General features: G+C 51.6%; 3 protein-coding genes across 9 annotated transcripts in view; 1 reads left to right on the top strand and 2 right to left on the bottom strand.

The window, feature by feature from the left end:
• ZFP1 (ZFP1 zinc finger protein) overlaps positions 1–9,156 on the bottom strand; it is a 43,268-nt gene extending 34,112 nt beyond the window's left edge. The window contains exon 1 of one of the 3 annotated variants that reach the window (XM_013057015.2): positions 9,027–9,156. The gene's annotated coding sequence lies outside the window, so the exon portion shown is untranslated. Of the gene's footprint in view, positions 1–2,858; positions 2,994–8,110; positions 8,136–9,026 lie in introns of those variants that run through there. The other 2 variants (XM_013057016.2, XM_013057017.2) reach the window with 2 other exon arrangements.
• ZNRF1 (zinc and ring finger 1) overlaps positions 1–16,048 on the bottom strand; it is a 115,963-nt gene that overhangs the window by 3,058 nt on the left and 96,857 nt on the right. The window contains exons 5-6 of one of the 2 annotated variants that reach the window (XR_006605610.1): positions 8,538–15,748; positions 8,111–8,246 (exon numbers count right to left, since the gene is read on the bottom strand). The gene's annotated coding sequence lies outside the window, so the exon portion shown is untranslated. Of the gene's footprint in view, positions 1–8,110; positions 8,247–8,537; positions 16,043–16,048 lie in introns of those variants that run through there. The other variant, XM_004754001.2, reaches the window with a different exon arrangement.
• On the top strand, positions 7,476–14,572 carry LDHD (lactate dehydrogenase D). 4 transcript variants are annotated; one of them, XM_004753992.3, is made up of 12 exons: positions 7,476–7,602; positions 8,303–8,415; positions 8,612–8,753; positions 8,916–9,057; positions 9,198–9,357; positions 9,593–9,792; positions 9,875–10,003; positions 10,085–10,212; positions 10,785–10,875; positions 10,962–11,073; positions 11,156–11,312; positions 14,465–14,572. In XM_004753992.3, the coding sequence occupies exons 1-12, from the start codon at positions 7,525–7,527 to the stop codon at positions 14,525–14,527; spliced, it is 1,515 nt and encodes a 504-aa protein (XP_004754049.1). In that variant the 5' UTR covers positions 7,476–7,524; the 3' UTR covers positions 14,528–14,572. The 4 variants fall into 4 exon arrangements, with proteins under 4 accessions (XP_004754049.1, XP_004754048.1, XP_004754050.1 ...); XM_004753991.3 differs by having other exon boundaries at positions 14,393–14,527; XM_004753993.3 differs by having other exon boundaries at positions 14,428–14,511.

Below are 16,048 nucleotides of genomic sequence, written 5' to 3'. Positions count from 1 at the left end.
AAAAAAGAATGACAAGAGCAGGAACTTCTGATGCTTGAAATGCAGCCACGACCAAGATCATCCAATTTTGTAGTCCTGTCCACCTGAGGGTACCAGGTGCTGCCTGTGCAGGCTGCCTCTTGCCTCCGGGGGTGGCTACCAGCACCACCCAACATTTTATTGTCACCAGAGGGGAACAAGAGGTACCCATGCCAGAGGAGGGAGCTGCCCCCTTAGCTTGTTTCTCCTGCTGGCCAGCTCTTGGCTCTACAAAAAAGTCATTCTCAGGGATGCCTGTGTGGCTCAGTCATTAAAAATCTGCCTTCGGCTCAGATCATGGTCCCAGGGTCCTGGGATTGAGCCCCCCTGCTCAGCAGGAAGCCTGCTTCTCCCACTCCCTTTGCTTGTGTTCCCACTCTCACTGTGTCTCTCTCTGTCAAATAGATAAATAAAATCTTTAAAAAAAAAGTAATCATCATTCTGTGTTATACGCAACTGATGAATTTTTGAACTCTGCATGGGAAACTAATGATGTACCAGATGTTGGCTGATCGAATTTAAATTAAAAAAACAAAAACTAAAAAAACAAAAACAAAAACAAAAAACCCAAAACCAGAATGAAGAATAGTTTGTAAAGTGAAAAAACAAAATCATAGTCATTTTGAATAAGTTTCAGTACTGGATGCATTATTTTTGTAGAGGATTTAGAAATAATTTCATATGGGTCAGAAAGACATAGGGAGGGGTGCCTGGGTGGTTCAGTTGGTTTAAGTTTGTGCCTTTGGCTCTGGTCATGATCTCAGGGTCCTGGGATGAGGCTCCACAATGGGGGGGGGGGTCCCTGCTCAGCGGGGAGCCTGCTTCTTCCTCTCCCTCCACCATTCATGCTCCTATTCTCTCACTACTCCCTCTCTCAAATAAATAAATCTTAAAAAAAAAAAGACATGGGTATTAGTACTATTGGGCCAAGTATTATTAAAAAATTAACCAGTTGAATCAAAGAGTCCCATTTTTCATGAGTGGATCCAGAAACAGAACGGATTGTGGGGTCTCTTTGGTCCAAATACTTCTTTACAAATGGAAAAACTAAAGCTCGGACTTCCTGGCCTCCAGAACTATGAGAAACACATGTTGTTAATGGTTTCAGCAGTTCTAGTGGCTTAAGGGATAGGCCCTTCTTGGCTGTGACTGTTTCTCTGACTTTCCTTGTTTTTGATGATGTTGACAGTTTTAAGTTCTAGTTAGTTTTGAGTTCTAGTCAGAACTTTTGTAGGATGTTTGGCATTTGTTTGGTGTTTTTCCTCCTGATTAGACAGGAGTTATGGGTTCTGGGGAGGAAAGATAAAGGACCATTTTCATCATATCATGTCACGGGCACTGTATCAATGTCCTAGGGCTGTCATAACCAAGTACCACAAACTGGCTTAAAGCAACATAAATTTGTTCTTTCCTGGTTCTGGAGCCTGGAGGTCTGAAATGAAGTTGGCAAGGCCACCACATCTGAAAACCACAGAAAAATCCTTCTTTGCTTCTCTGTAGCTTCCAGTGGTTTCCCTAGCTTCCTTGGCTCCTGCTGTAGCATGTCGGTCCCTGCCTCCTTTGTCACACGATATTCTCAGCTCTTGTCCCTATGTCTCTTCTCCTCTTCTTACAAAGAGACAAGTCATATTGAATTAAAGGCCAACCCTACTCCAGAACCACCCCATCTTTTTTTTTATTTTATTTTATTTATTTATTTGACAGATCACAAGTATGCAGAGAGGCAAGCAGAGAGAGAGACAGGAAAGCGAGTTCTCTACTGAGCAGAGAGCTGATGCGGGGCTCGATCCCAGGACCCCGAGATCATGACTGGAGCCAAAGGCAGAGGCTTAACTCACTGAGCCACCCAGGCGCCCCAGAATCACCCCATCTTAACTAATTACATCTGCAATGACCCAATTTCCAAAGAGAGTCAAATTCTGAGGTCTTGGGAAGGACATGAATTTTGGGAGGATACACTTGAACCCATGCTATCAACATGATTTATGACTGTTGGTGTTGACCTTGGCCACATAGTGTTTATTAGAGCTCCCCACTGCAAAGTGACTCTTTTCTTTTCCCCTCTCCATACTTTATTCTTGGCAAGGAAGTCACTATGAACAGTCCACATTTTTGGAGTGGGAAGTTATGCTCTCTATCTCTAGGATTGAGTACCTACATAACTTATTTGGAATTCTTCTGCATGGGGAGCTTGTCTCTTCTCCCCATTTATTAATTTATTCAATCAATCCAGCATATATGTATGGTTGTATCAGAACTGTTAATTCGTACTTCTGTGGTACTGACTAGGTACATGGGCAGTTCCTTTTGCCTTTAGTCTTATACACTCCATTCCCAAAGTTCCTTGGGTCAGCACTACTTTCCCATACCCCCTTCAGTGAGTTTGCTTCATACATTTAGAAAGCTATAGTTAGATCCTCTTGTCACAGCCTGCATTCTTTGCTGGGATCTTCCAACCCCCTAAATGATTTTTTTTTTTTTTAATTCGTTTGCAGTAAGGTTCACTCTTGGTGTTGTAAAGTTCTGTAGGTTTTGAACATTGCGTAAGGTCATGTACCCACCATTACCAAGTCATACAGAATAGTTCTACCACCCTAAAAATCCCCTGTAGTTCATGTATTCCTCCCTTGCAACTCTAGTCCCTGGAAACCACTGGTCTTTTTACTGCCTGCCTAGTTTTATCTTTTCCAGAATGTCACATGGTTGGAATTACATAGCATGTGGCTTTTTTCAGACTGATTTCTTTTACTTGGCACGATGCATTTAAGATTCCTCCATGTCTTTTTGTGACTTTTAGGAGCTAAGTATTCTCTTGTTTTAATGCACTATGGTTGGCTTACCCATTCACCTTTGGATGGACATCTTGGAGATTTGGAGTTTATGGAGATTTTGAATAAAGCTGCTGTAAACATTCACGTGCAGACTTCTGTGGAGACATATGTTTTAACTCAATTGGATAAGTACTTAGGAACATGATCGCTAGATCATATGGTAAGACTATGGCATTTCTTTGTAAGAAGCTGTCAAACTATCTTCCAAAGTGACTGTACCATTTTGCATTCCCACCAGCAGTGAATGAGACTTCCTGTTGCTCTGTGTCCTTGTCAGCATTTGATGTCATTTTTTTTTTAATTTTCATAATTCTAATGGGTGCATAGTGATGTCTTGTTTTAACTTGTAATTCTGTGATGACAGGTGATGTTGAGCATCTTTTCATATGCTTATTTTCCACCTGTATGTTTTCTTTGGTGAAGTGCTCAGATCTTTTGCACACGTTTTTTGTTTTCTTATTGTTCAGTTTAGAAGCACATCTAACAAGCAAATCTCAAGTTTAAAATACTATTCTCCACTAAAAGGAGCCAGAAGTCCTTGGAAAAGTGGTTGGTTTCTGGTGTGAGAAGGGGTTAGACAAGATGAGCCCAGAGCATCTTATAGTACTAGAAAGTAAGGCAGTGCTTAAAAATAGCTGTGGGTGTCTAAAGGGCAGAGAAATCCATATGACAGAGGTCTCCAGTGGCCAAAGCCAGAACTGACTGAGCAACAAAATAATAACAGTATTAGATTATAAACTGTGGAGTAAAATAAGTATTCATCAGTCCATATTGGTAATATATAAATAATTGAGTAGGCAAATAAATAAATGAGGCAGAAGGATGGCTCTTCCTTAGAGAATAATTCTAATCAACTAATACTGAGGGAATAAGAGAAGTAGAAAATCACCATCAGAACACACAATACCACAATAACAATGACTGCAGGCAAGATCCACCAGTAGAAGCTAAGACTGGTGGATGAAAGTGAGATGAAACAGGATATTGGTACAGTCTTCAAGTATCTACCCCAAATGTTTGCTAACTAAAAAGAGAAAAATGTTATTTCGCAGTGCAGAAACCCCACAGACATCACCTAAACCAAGTGTTCAAAGTAAACGTCACTGCTAATAAGACATACTGACATCTGAAACTGCTGATATGATATATTGAGAAGGGCATCACCCTTCTGTGGCATCCTTTCCAGAAACACATGACCTCAATATACTCATGAGAAAACAACAGACAATCCAAACTGAAGAACATTCAATAAAGTAACTGACAAGTACCCCTCAAGATGTCAAGGTCAGAAAGACAAGAAAAGACTAAGGAATTGCAACAGATTGTAGGAGACAAAGGAGACAAGACAACTAATGGCAGAATGAGATGATGGATTAGATCCTGGACCAAACAACTCCTCTCCCCACCCCCCAAAAAGAGGACTTTATTGGAAGAGCTGGTGAAATCAAATATGCACCAATTCTCTAACTATATTGATGAATATTTTACTTGTTCTTAGTTTTGACAGCTGTCCTATGGTTATATATAATGTAAACACTAGTGAAAACCAAGTTAAGGATATATAGGAACTCCCTGTACTAATTTTGCAATTTTTCTCAAAGTCTAAAATTATTTCAGAATAAAAAGTTGAAGGTCATTTTGATACTCCCCTTTTATCTGTTAGTTATATGAAAATCTCTTCCTCTTCTGGCACTGCAGTGGAGTGGATGTATCTCCAAGCTGCTGTCTTAGTTGTACCTCCCAAAGGCCATTCCACCACTGTTCTAAAAGGTCAACAAAAAATAAGTGGTTTTTTTGGCTTTAGGCGATGTTATGTGGTATACTGTGGTGGTGGATCAAATATTCTGTGAACCTCCAGACAGTAGGGTTGGCTGAGTCCCTGGAGGCAGGAGAGGCAATTCCAGATGCATAACATGTGTTGTGTTGATCTCAGCCCACATAAATTGCTCCCCTTTCAGAGTGGAAGCAGTCCATTGTAACTGACTTGTGACCAAATGACTGGTTGGTCTCCTTGAGGAATGGTACTATGTGGGGGGATTCAATGCGGCAGTAGGTGAATGCCCAGCAGTGGCAATAGCCAGATCAGCCTTAGTGAGTGGTTTCCACGCTGGCAGATCCATTATTAGCCTCCATGCTACCATTGTGCCAGCACTGGAGTGGTCTTTGACACTGATATCATTGGCCAATGATAACTGGCAGAATCAATCATATTATCTGCTCTGTTTGGTCTCTTCCGTGTCAGATACTGGCTGGTGGGCGTTAACGTGTGATACCTGTGCTACAGAGATCCCACTTTGTGCTTACTCCTAGAGCTCCATCTACATGCCTCTTCTCCAAACCTCTTGGACCCTGATTTTCCAATCTTTCTCCTTCATAGGACCTTGACTACATAGTCAAGCCATTCGCCATTGCCCAGGAGCCTATACTTATTCTTCTATGGGGCCATTTTTCTTTTTACAAAAGGGGATGAATAGGTGCGTGACCTGGAGCTCTGCCAACTGGAGGGACTTCCTTTACCCCTAAGTGGAGCCCTAGTGTAGCAACAGTCTGTTGGCTCACACCCTCATACTGAGCCTACCCATTCATGAACCGAGCTTGAACTTTTCCTTCTTCTATCAGCGGGTCATCAAAGTTCCCCTTATGGCCATAAAGGTGTGAGCTGAAGGAAAGGTGCTGGCCAGGTGATGGTGGGTGACCTGGGGATCCAAGCCGTCTACCTGTGCAGCTTAGTTTGCCTTCTGGCCCTGGTTGTGCCCAATTTTACCTATTACTCTTTTGTCTAATGATGGGTTGTTTTGGACCCACCTGCCTTTATGATTTGGTGAGTCTGATAGAATACAGCCCATGGGGATGCCTGGGTGGCTGAGTCAGTTAAGCTTCTGCCTTCAGCTGAGGTCACAATCCCAGGGTCCTGGGACTGAGTCCCGCATTGGGCTCCCTCCCTTGCCTGCTGTCCTCTCTCTCTCTCTCTCTCTCTGACAAATGAATGGATGGAATCTTAAAAACAAACAAACAAACAAACAAACCAAAAACAAACACAGCCCATGATGCCCAGCTCCGGCCAGGTAGCCACTTGATGTGCTCACACTCACCAGCATAACCAGGACCTGGTAACAGGCCAGGGGGCACTTTTTTGAATGGTGTATATAGTCTCTGTTGCAAATGTCATGACCCTGCTTCCAAACCTTAGGGATCTGCATTGCAGGTCTTCTTTTAGGGTTTGCCACAATCTCTCCCTGGCATCTCTCCTCAAACAACAGATACCTCCAGTACCATTAGCTACCTGTGGCTAATGGAAGCACAGGTACCGAATATTTCCAAAATTTAAGAGGAAGTTGTACTGCACAGCGCCACACCTTGATCTAACAATTTACAAGAAATACAGGGACCGGGGCACCTGGGTGGCTCAGTGGGTTAAGCCGCTGCCTTCAGCTCAGGTCATGATCTCAGGGTCCTGGGATCGAGCCCCGCATCGGGCTCTCTGCTCAGCAGGGAGCCTGCTTCCCTCTCTCTCTCTCTCTCTGCCTACTTGTGATCTCTGTCTGTCAAATAAATAAATAAAATCTTAAAAAAAAAAAAAAAGAAATACAGGGACCAGAGGAAGATATCAAACAATACCACATGGATGCAACCATCCACAAATAGAAGGTAGAAAATTCTGCACAACAAGAGACCCAGTTTCTTTAACAAATAAATGGCACGGAAAAAAAGGTATGGGGGGAGGGAAATTGCTAGAGAAGAAAACAGATTTATGAGACATGTTAACCAACTGCGTTTTGTGGACTTTCACAGGATCTTGATTTGAACTAGCCAACGGTAAGAGACGTTTTTTGAAACAAGCCAGTTAAGCAACACACCGGGAGTGGCAATGTGAATTCATTCAAACGCGGCTGGGGAGAAGGACCCAAGTAGGAGTTTGTATTCGAGATTCAATTGAGAAGAAAAACAAAGCTGGGAATAGCTTTATCTTAGTAATGTTAGCAACATGCGTCTCCAAATTTGCTGTGGAAGGAAAAGGGAGCTTGAAAGGGCTTCAGGAGTGGCAGCCACATCACTGCAGGATAGTTCTGAAATCCACCCAGCAGAACAGTGGAGATGAAAGGACACCCTCCTTTCCCTTCACTTAGCTGGTGAACTAGAGGAGTGCCTACTTAGATCTCCCCTCTTCCAGGGAGACTTCCGGGCTTGCCTCACTGCCCTACTCGCTCCCCACCTCCGCCTCCGTGCACTTCCCTCCTCAGAGTCCTGAGACTTGCAGGGTAAGAGAGACAAAGGGTGTGTGCCAAGGCCCTGAGCTGGCTGGAGCTCAGGGGATACAGGAACCCAAAGGGAAACTGGAACTCAGATGCCAAAGAGGAGACTGGAAAAAAGTGGGTAGATGTCAAGTAGAGCAGGGACCATAGGGACCTTTAAGTCCATGGCAAGGATGCTGCCTTTATTTTAAAGACCAAGGGAAGCCACCACAGAGCCTTAAGCCAGAGAGGGGCCGCTAGCCTGTTTGCCTTTGTTTTAGGTAACCCTCACCTCTTTGGGAGTAATGACACACCAAGGGCTGGCAGGGCCACCTTAAGGCCGTGCCACCTTAAGCGGCCACCCCTCCTCCCCCCAGCACAGCCATTGGGCTGGGGCAGCAACCTGGCCACCTTGCACACGCCCCTTGGGCTGCTGCCCCACAATGGCCAGTTTGCTCCAGGCTGCTGCGAACCCCCGGGGGCTGTTCCCCTGGAGGGGCTACTGCTCCAGGGGGACGAAGGTAGGTGGGGGACGGGGAAGCCCGCTGGAGGGTGAGGGGCCAGATGCCAAGCTTCCACCAGGCTCTGTGTGCTGCACCAGCACCCTATGACCTTGAGCGGAGGATCACTGGGCTCGCTCTGTGCCAAGTGTGGGTGTTGAGTGAGATGGGCTGAGGTCCCCACAGCTGCCACAAATGAGGCTGGTGGGTGTAAAATCGAAAGTATATGGGCTCCAGAACACTCTCTTTGGGGCTCCCATTTTGAAACAATGCCTAGGGGGTAAGGATGGTTGGGGGGAGGCACCTCAGTGACTTCGGGATGGGGCTTTCCCTTCCCATTCTTCTTTTATCCCTCTCAGTTTCCTAGCGTGCCTGGGGCAGTGGTGGAGGAAGAGCAGAGATAAGTAAATCTTCCAAGCCACTAGGGCAGAACTGGCTACGTTATGGAACCCTGTAGGGTTCCTTTCTGTAGAGTGAAACTGGCTCGATTTTGACCCCGGTGCTGTTTTTTCCCAACTGAAACACTGACCTTGATGGTTCTGTTTAGAAAGGGGCCTTCTTGTAGAGTGGGTTTACTTCCTGTGGGTCCACCGGCCAGGCCTAGATGTGCTGGTCCTCCAATTGGTGTCAGTGGGGTGCTGGCAGCCCCTCCTCCACTCCTGGACCTGGCCCAGGGGGACGGGGGTGGGGGGCTCTGAGCGAGTGTGTTTCTTCTTTGCAGGGCGAGCTCGGCAAAGACTTTGTGGAGGCTCTGAAGGCAGTTGTGGGGAGCCCTCATGTGTCCACTACTGCTGCTGACCGAGAGCAGCACGGGCACGATGAGTCCATGCACAGGTGTGGGGGCCCCTCCCCCATCAGAGTCCTGGGCTGTCTTCTCCCCCAACCCTATCGTTTTTTGGGGGGAGGGCTGCATTCTCTGCCTCTCCTCCCCACCATCCCTCTCCCACCCGTGATACCTTGGGGCTCCTCCGACATGAGCAGCACCGAGGGTACACCGTGCCCGCAGAAACTGCTGATGGTCTGGTTCCAGGTGCCGACCTCCAGGCGCTGTGGTGTGGCCCCAGAATGTGGAACAGGTCAGCCAGCTGGCCGCCCTGTGCTACAGCCAAGGAGTGCCCATCGTCCCATTTGGCACTGGCACGGGGCTTGAGGGTGGAGTCTGTGCCATGCAGGTAGCCCCCCCACCCCCACCGTGGCTGCCTCCTCCCCACCCTAACCTGCCCTCCGGGGCTCCTGACCTCTGGGCAGCTCAGCCTGGAGAGGAGGTCCTATGGGAGGTGCCTGGCCCCGGGAGGACACAGGTCCGTCAGCTCCTTGGCATCCCTTCCCACCAGGGCGGCGTCTGCATCAACCTGACACGCATGGACCAAATCCTGAGGGTAAACCCACAGGACTTCTCTGTGGTGGTGGAGCCCGGCGTCACCCGCAAAACGCTCAACACCTACCTGCGGGACAGTGGCCTCTGGTTTCCTGTGGGTAGGCTGGAGCTCGAGGCCCTTCCCCGGTGCCCTGAGGGCTCCCAGGGGGGCAGGGCTGTTTCCGGGCGCAAGGGGAGCCCTCGGTCCCCAGGTACGTACGTACCCCAGGCCGCCTTCTGCCTGTACTCTGCCCTGCAGACCCGGGCGCGGACGCCTCCCTCGGGGGCATGGTGGCCACCGCGGCCTCCGGCACCAACGCTGTGCGGTATGGCACGATGCGGGACAACGTGCTGAACCTGGAGGTGGTGCTGCCCGGGGGCCGGCTGCTTCACACCGCGGGCCTGGGCCGGCACTTCCGGTGAGCCCCTCCCCCTCCCGGAAATGGGATTGGGCGGCCAGGCCCCTGAGGGCTCTGAGCCTCCAGTCGCACACACCCGCCAACGTTCTTCACCTGTCTTGATGGCAGGCTGGGCCGACTCCCCTCCTGGCAGGGGCCTGGGGGACGGTGCTGGGCCTCCAGCTCAGGCTTGTGGCCAGAAAGCCACCACCTCCTGGCCGGGCACTCACCTGCCTTATATGTCCCCTGGGTCCAGGAAGAGTGCAGCAGGCTACAACCTCACAGGGCTCTTCGTGGGCTCTGAGGGGACACTGGGACTCATCACGGCTGCCACCCTGCGCCTGCACCCCGCCCCTGAGGCCACGGTGGCCGCCACCTGCGCATTTCCCAGTGTCCAGGCTGCTGTGGATGCCACCGTTCACATCCTCCAGGCTGCAGTGCCCGTGGCCCGCATTGGTGAGCTGGGGGCTGGGCCGTCTAGGTAGGCTTCCTGGAAGAGGCCTGGGCCTCACCTCACCTGCCCTCTCCTTGGCCCCAGAGTTTCTGGATGAAGTCATGATGGACGCCTGCAACAGGCACAGCCAGCTGAACTCCTTCGTGGCACCCACACTCTTCCTTGAGTTCCACGGGTCTGAGCGGGCACTGGCCGAGCAGATAGAGCGGGCAGGTGTGCTGGGCTCCTATGGGGTGGCGGGCTCAGGCTGGCCCCCGAGTGAGGCCCTGTGTGAACCTCCCCCCGCCCTTGCAGAGGAGATCACCCAGCACAACGGAGCCTCCCACTTCTCCTGGGCCAAGGGGGCCCAGGAGCGCAGCCGGCTCTGGGCGGCGCGGCACAACGCCTGGTACGCCGCTCTGGCCCTGCGGCCGGGCTGCAAGGTGAGTTGGGCTGGGGTGCAGGTAGCAGCCACTGCCCACCATCCTGCTGTCCCAAGCAGGAGGCTGAGACCCACTGTGGGCAGCCTGGCCCCTACCCAGCTGCTTCTCAGACACTGTCTAGCGGAGAAGTAGTTGTCTGCCAAAGCCTCAGGAGGGAGCCCCGGCCTGGGCACAGGGACAGTGCAGGTGCTCTTAGGGTCTGTGCACGCGGAGGGCAGGCTGGCTGGAGAGAGGATGAAGCAGAAGGGGTCGGCCAAATGGAAGAGGAGACTGGGCTCCAGGCAGCATGTGTGAAGGCGTGGCTGCCTGGGCCCCTCCATGTATGCCCTGCATGTGGCCCGGCAGGGAGCAAGGTGAGAGCTGGCAAAGCCTCTGTGGGCAAGGCAGGGCACTCACTCTGGCCATGTGTGTGGTCGCCCGGGGCAAATAGGCCTAGAGAAAAGCAGCTAGTTTTGTGGGGGGGTGAGGTCAAGGCTCCTTTGACCTGTTCTTAACCTTGGCCACAAGGACCTCTTACCTCCAGGCAGGCAGGAGGTGAGGGGGGACAACCTCACAAACCTGCCCCCACCCAGGGCTATTCCACCGACGTGTGTGTGCCCATCTCCCGGCTGCCGGAGATCCTGGTGCAGACCAAGGAGGACCTGAAGGCGTCAGGACTCACAGGTCCGCATGCCCACTGCCGGAGCACCATGTGGGAGGGAAGGGGGAGGCCTGGACTGGGGCAGCAGCTCTATCCTCTGGGCCCGCAGGATGCATTGTTGGACATGTGGGCGATGGCAATTTCCATTGCATTCTGCTGGTGGACCCAGAGGACACCGAGGAGCTCCGCAGGGTCAGGGACTTTGGAAAACAGCTGGGCAGGTAAGAGAAAACCCCTTGGCTGGCGGGGGGGTGGGGTGGGGGGAAGGAGCACCCTGCTGAGGATCTCTTCGCTGCCTCCCAGGCGGGCACTGGCACTCCACGGGACGTGTACTGGGGAACATGGCATTGGTCTGGGCAAGCGGCAGCTGCTACAGGAGGAGGTGGGCGTCGTGGGCATGGAGATCATGCGGCAGCTGAAGGCCATGCTGGATCCCCGAGGCCTCATGAACCCAGGCAAGGTGCTGTGAGGGTCTCCAAGTACTTGGCCTACAAGCCCCCAGACAGTGGAACCTCCTGTTCTGGAACCTTCCTTCTTGTCACAAAACAGTTCTGTCTTGGCCCAGATCTGCAGGTATCCTTGCTTGCCTTCCCCTTGGTCCAGCCCTCCCTGCTGCTGAGGGCTGGGGGCAAGGCCTCAGGGACTTAGCTCCCTCAGCCCTACTCTACCTGTCTGGTGTGGGGACAGGAATAGGCCTTTCCTGGTGTAGGTGTCCTTGGGCCCCTGAAATAAACCAGAACCCCATTTGCGGCAGTTTGGAGATAAGCAGACAGTACCTGTGAATGGCCTCCTGTGCCTGTCCTCACCACCTCCTTCGGGTTCTCTAACCTTTGTCCTTGTCCCTCGTCCCTCCTCCCCTGTCTGTCCTCTGACTTATCGCAGCCTGGGAGGGAGGGAATGGTGCTTAGGCTACAGAAAGTCACTTTCAGGGACGAAAGTCCCTGTCGCAACTGCTGCTCATGAGAACAGAGAGCCTGAGGATTTGCCCATGGCTGACGCCCCTCACAACCGGCCTGAACTGGGCCCGAGAACATTCTGAACATGTTCTTCAAATGGCTGCTGCCAATCAGTGGAAAAGGAAGTGAAATTTTTGTCCTCGTATTATACTTCTCCATGGTGTGATGTATTTTACTACTAGCTTTTCCCCATTGAAGTCAGGATCTGCCCTCGCTCCCCTGGGCCTGCCCATGCCTTAGGATCCCTGACCAGACCACTTGGCCCTCAAACTTATCAGTTGTTCCCAAGCCCACAAGAGGGCGCCCAACACCACAGCATCTGCGCTGGGCAGCGGCACCCAGGACTCCCCTCTGTCCAGGGCCTGTAACTCTGCCTTGGGTCCCCTCCCTACTTCCCCAAGGTTGAGATGGGGTTGGCTTGGTGTCCTGGAAGTCGGTCTCTAAACTCCGGCCCAGGAGCCTATCCTGCGGGCCCATTTCCTTTGGCCCCTAAGCAAAGGTGCTAGCTCAGCAAAGCGGGTAGGCCAGCGGGACCCTCCCATCTCACCTCACTCCCAGGAACCTGTTGAACTCCTTCCCTGCCTCCACCTCTTGGGTCCCTCCCTGCCTCTCCCATCAGCTGTCCAGGCCCTGGACAGAGGCACCCTTCTGGGACTTCTCAGCCCAACTTGGTCCTTGGAAGCCACTCGAACACTGGGGACTGAGCCCAGTTTGCTCCTCTGGGACGTCTCCACCCCCAGGCTACAAGCAGTAGCTCAGTCAAGGGGTGATGTGGGGGCAAGCCTCACCGGCTCTCCCCAAGCGACCAGCTCCAGGCACCATCTAAGCAGCGCACAGCTCACTGGCCCCACCCCCACCCCAACTTGGCTGCCTCGCCCCCAGCTCAGGGGGAAGGTCTGCAATGGAGGTGTCTCCCCTTACTGGGCACGGCTCTTCTTAGATGAGCTGGAAGAACAATCTCACTGTTTGCTGAAATACCAGCCCCTGAAGATTCAACTGACTATTTCTGCCTAATTTGCTTTGTGTGTGTACTTTCTGGGGAACCATCTGGAATTGAGTTACACATTTCCTGACACCATTTACCTATAGAATTTAACATCTACCGCCTAAGCATAAGGACCTTCTCCTAGGAAACTCAACACTGTTAAACGGCTGCTAGCTGAACGGTCTTAGTGAGCTGCTTCTGCCCAGGAAGCTCCCCAAGGTGTGCAAGGCCCTTAGCCACCTCCCAGTTCCAGCTGGTTTCCTCCCCTCCTGGAAGGACAGAGCTTGGGAGAGCTGCCTGGATGGAGCATGAATGACAGCGCAGCTCTCCCTGGGATGCCTGGACCAGCCCGGTCCACCCTGCCCTCGGAGCCGGCAATCTGGGTAGATTCTGAGAACACTGCAGCCGGCAGAGGGCCGCCGTGCGCTGGGTGGGAGTGCAAGGCGCTGGGGGTGGGGACAGGGACTGGCCCCAGGAGCCTGGAATAGAGCCCAGTGTGGGCTGCAGCCTGCCCTACCGGGTCACGACCACTTGGCTTACCCAGGGACCTGCTAAGGCCCCCGGGCCAAAGCCGCCAAGGTGGTCACAGAGGCCTCTGCCTGCAGGCCCAGGGGTCAGGCAAGGAGATCTCCAGGGCCAGCTTTGCTAGAGTAATTAAATTTAGAACAGGGAGACACAGTTGCCAGGCAGAAGCAGGAGGTGCTGTGAATAGAACAGTGCTCTTTGCGGGGACGGATCTACGAGGGAACCTGCTCTGCATGTGCCAGAGGCTTCCGGGAGGATTGTTTGCCCCTCACGGTGACCTGAGTTGTGCGGCTCTGTCCCCACTCAAATGCGATCCAACCTGGGGTTCAGGTTCAGAAGGGCCACGTTGTCCCCCCAAGATCATTCTGCCCAACAGAGGAGCCCACCTACAGACAGTTTAGAGCTCATGCTCTTGCTACCCTGGAAAGGGTTGGACCCGGGGGGCAGGGAGGATTGGGGGTTCCCCACCCCAGGTGGGTCTGACGCTAAGGCCCAGGCTCAGACCCGCAAATTCTTTAGCATTTCTCTGAACACTCTGAGTGTGCCTGTGCCTCGGTTCACATCCGCCCCGGCCTACGGTGCCCTTGCACAGAGTAGGTGCTTCGGGAAGCACTTGACGTTGGAGGACTGCAGAGCCAGGGCCTGAGGAAGGCAGAGCACTCTCCAGGCAACAGCACTGGAGAGGCCCCAGGAGGGGTGTGAGCACAGAAGCTTGGAGGCATCTCCCTCCAGAGCCTTCCTTCACAGGCTCTGCAGGAGGCCCTGGAATGCTGCTCCAGGAGCCTGTCTGGCACAGGGACAGAGGCCAGGCATGAGCCGCTACCCCCTGCTCCGAGCTTCCCGCCCAGCTTGAGGTGTGCCAACTCCTGTGAGCCCGGAGTGGCTGGTTCCAGTTCAAGGGCTCTGAGCTGGCTCAGCCCCAAAGCAGGGCCTCCTTCTCGGCCTCAATGAAGCATGCCCATGAGTCAGCACCGAGATGCAGACTGAGCAACAGGCGAGGCAGGACGGACGTGGGATGGGGAACTGAGGATGAAGGCGGGGACTGGGCCGATACCTGAGTCTGCATCCTCGCAGCCTCCACCGGCTGCAGGATCTTTTTGCCCCCGCAGATCTTTCCTGAAGAGTTCTGTCATAACCACTCCGCAGGTGATGGCAGATGGACTCCATGATGCTTGGGAGGGTCAAAACCCCCGAAGGACTCTGGTATGACCTGCCAGGTTCCCTCTGCCCAGGCATGACTGCTCTGAGGACCACTCCACACTCCTGTAGTGCCAAGTAGCAGCCTGGAAAAGGCTAGGGAGGTAGGTGAGGGAGTGGGGGACAGGCCTTCAACCTCCAATTCTTGAAATGTGTAACAATACCTCGTTAAAATAAAGTCACACAGTGCACCTTTTATTAGACATTTTAATACCATATCAAAACACCTTGACTAATGAAGAAAGCTTTTCCCCCAAGCTTTGAACATTTTTTTAAACATTTTATAAGGTTTTTTTTTTTTTTTGTATTTTAATATATAAATACAGAAACCTATCTTGCATGGGCTGATGCCACGTGTGAACATCAATGGCTAAAATGTTCTCAAACAGAGTGCCTGAAAACAGGGATAACTGTACATATTCCTTTAGTAAGTCTTTTGTGTGTTTAAGTTTTCTGGAAACAAAAAATCCACAAGGGTCTAAGAAAAATGTTCTGGCATTTTTGCAGGACACTTGTGATTATTAAATCCTCTGAACTGACCAGAACCAGGAGGGAAGGAGGGAGAGATAAAGGGTAGGGAGAGGAAGAGGTCCTTGATAGGTTGGTTGTTGTTGTTGTTGTTGTTGTTTTTTTGGCAATGAAGTTAAATATCAGGGTCCCAAGGTGAGATATGTGCAAAACCAAGCCAGAAATTGGAGGGGGAAAAATACAAAAAAAAAAAAAAAAAAAAAAGAAGAAAAAGAAAGAAAGAAAGAAAGACAAAACACCCAAGGCAGAGTGGTGGTGATAGACAGGGCCAGGGTGGGCGTGGGATGGGATGGTGCTGGGCACAGGAGGAGACCGTGTGCGCGGCCCCGTCCGTCTGTCACTGAGTGGGCTCTAGCTGGGCAGCAGACAGCAATCTGTAAACATCACGAGGGAAAACACCAGTCGACACTAGACTTTTTTTTTTTATAATTTTTTTTTTTTTTGTAAACACTTTAGACAGACCCACAATGCCTTTCAAAGGTGTAAAAGAAAATGCCCTTTCCCTCCTGGGAGGAGGGCTGAGGGGAAAGATAGCAGTTGATTCTTCTCTCAAACTCGCTCTCATCCAATTTGGTGTCCTCAGGGAGAAAGGGAGAACCATTTTCTGGAAGTCAGTGCAGAAGGGGTGCCCTGTTCCCACTGGTGTCCCCAGCTCAGCTCTGCCCGTGTCCGATGCCTCCTCTCAGGAACGGGGGCTGGCTGTCCCTGTGTGGACCGGAACACGTAAGTCGCGCTCTGGCAGCCGAGGCCGGCCGCATGCATCCCGCTGAGGCTGGCCGGGCGTCTGTGGTTCCACTCTGGGGCCCGAAGCCAAACGTCCCGCCGGGGTTTGGACTCCCGCTCCGGCGCCGGCCCAGTCCCTCTGCCTCACTCTCACCCTTGCTTTTTCTTCTCCCCGTGTCCTCAGTTTTTGAGGGGAAGGTAAAAAGAGCAAATGTCCCTGATTTGTCTGACATCATCAGCTGTTCTGGGAGCTTACTTGGAATAAATAAAATAAACCTAATG

The sequence above is a fragment of the Mustela putorius genome, unplaced genomic scaffold (assembly GCF_011764305.1).
Source record: "Mustela putorius furo isolate JIRA1106 unplaced genomic scaffold, ASM1176430v1.1 tig00000174_pilon_pilon_pilon, whole genome shotgun sequence".
NCBI classification, from domain to species: domain Eukaryota; kingdom Metazoa; phylum Chordata; class Mammalia; order Carnivora; family Mustelidae; genus Mustela; species Mustela putorius.
The sequence above is the reverse complement of the archived record's forward strand: the minus strand, read 5'-3'. Positions and strand labels throughout refer to the sequence as shown.

What these genes read in the sequence shown, in the direction of transcription:
- LDHD (XM_004753991.3), top strand. Translation starts at nt 7,525, where the DNA reads ATGGCCAGTTTGCTCCAGGCTGCTGCGAACCCCCGGGGGCTGTTCCCC. An exon ending in CACGATGAGTCCATGCACAG is followed by an intron (nt 8,416 to 8,611) that starts GTGTGGGGGCCC and finishes GTCTGGTTCCAG; the next exon opens with GTGCCGACCTCCAGGCGCTG. An exon ending in GTGGAGTCTGTGCCATGCAG is followed by an intron (nt 8,754 to 8,915) that starts GTAGCCCCCCCA and finishes CCTTCCCACCAG; the next exon opens with GGCGGCGTCTGCATCAACCT.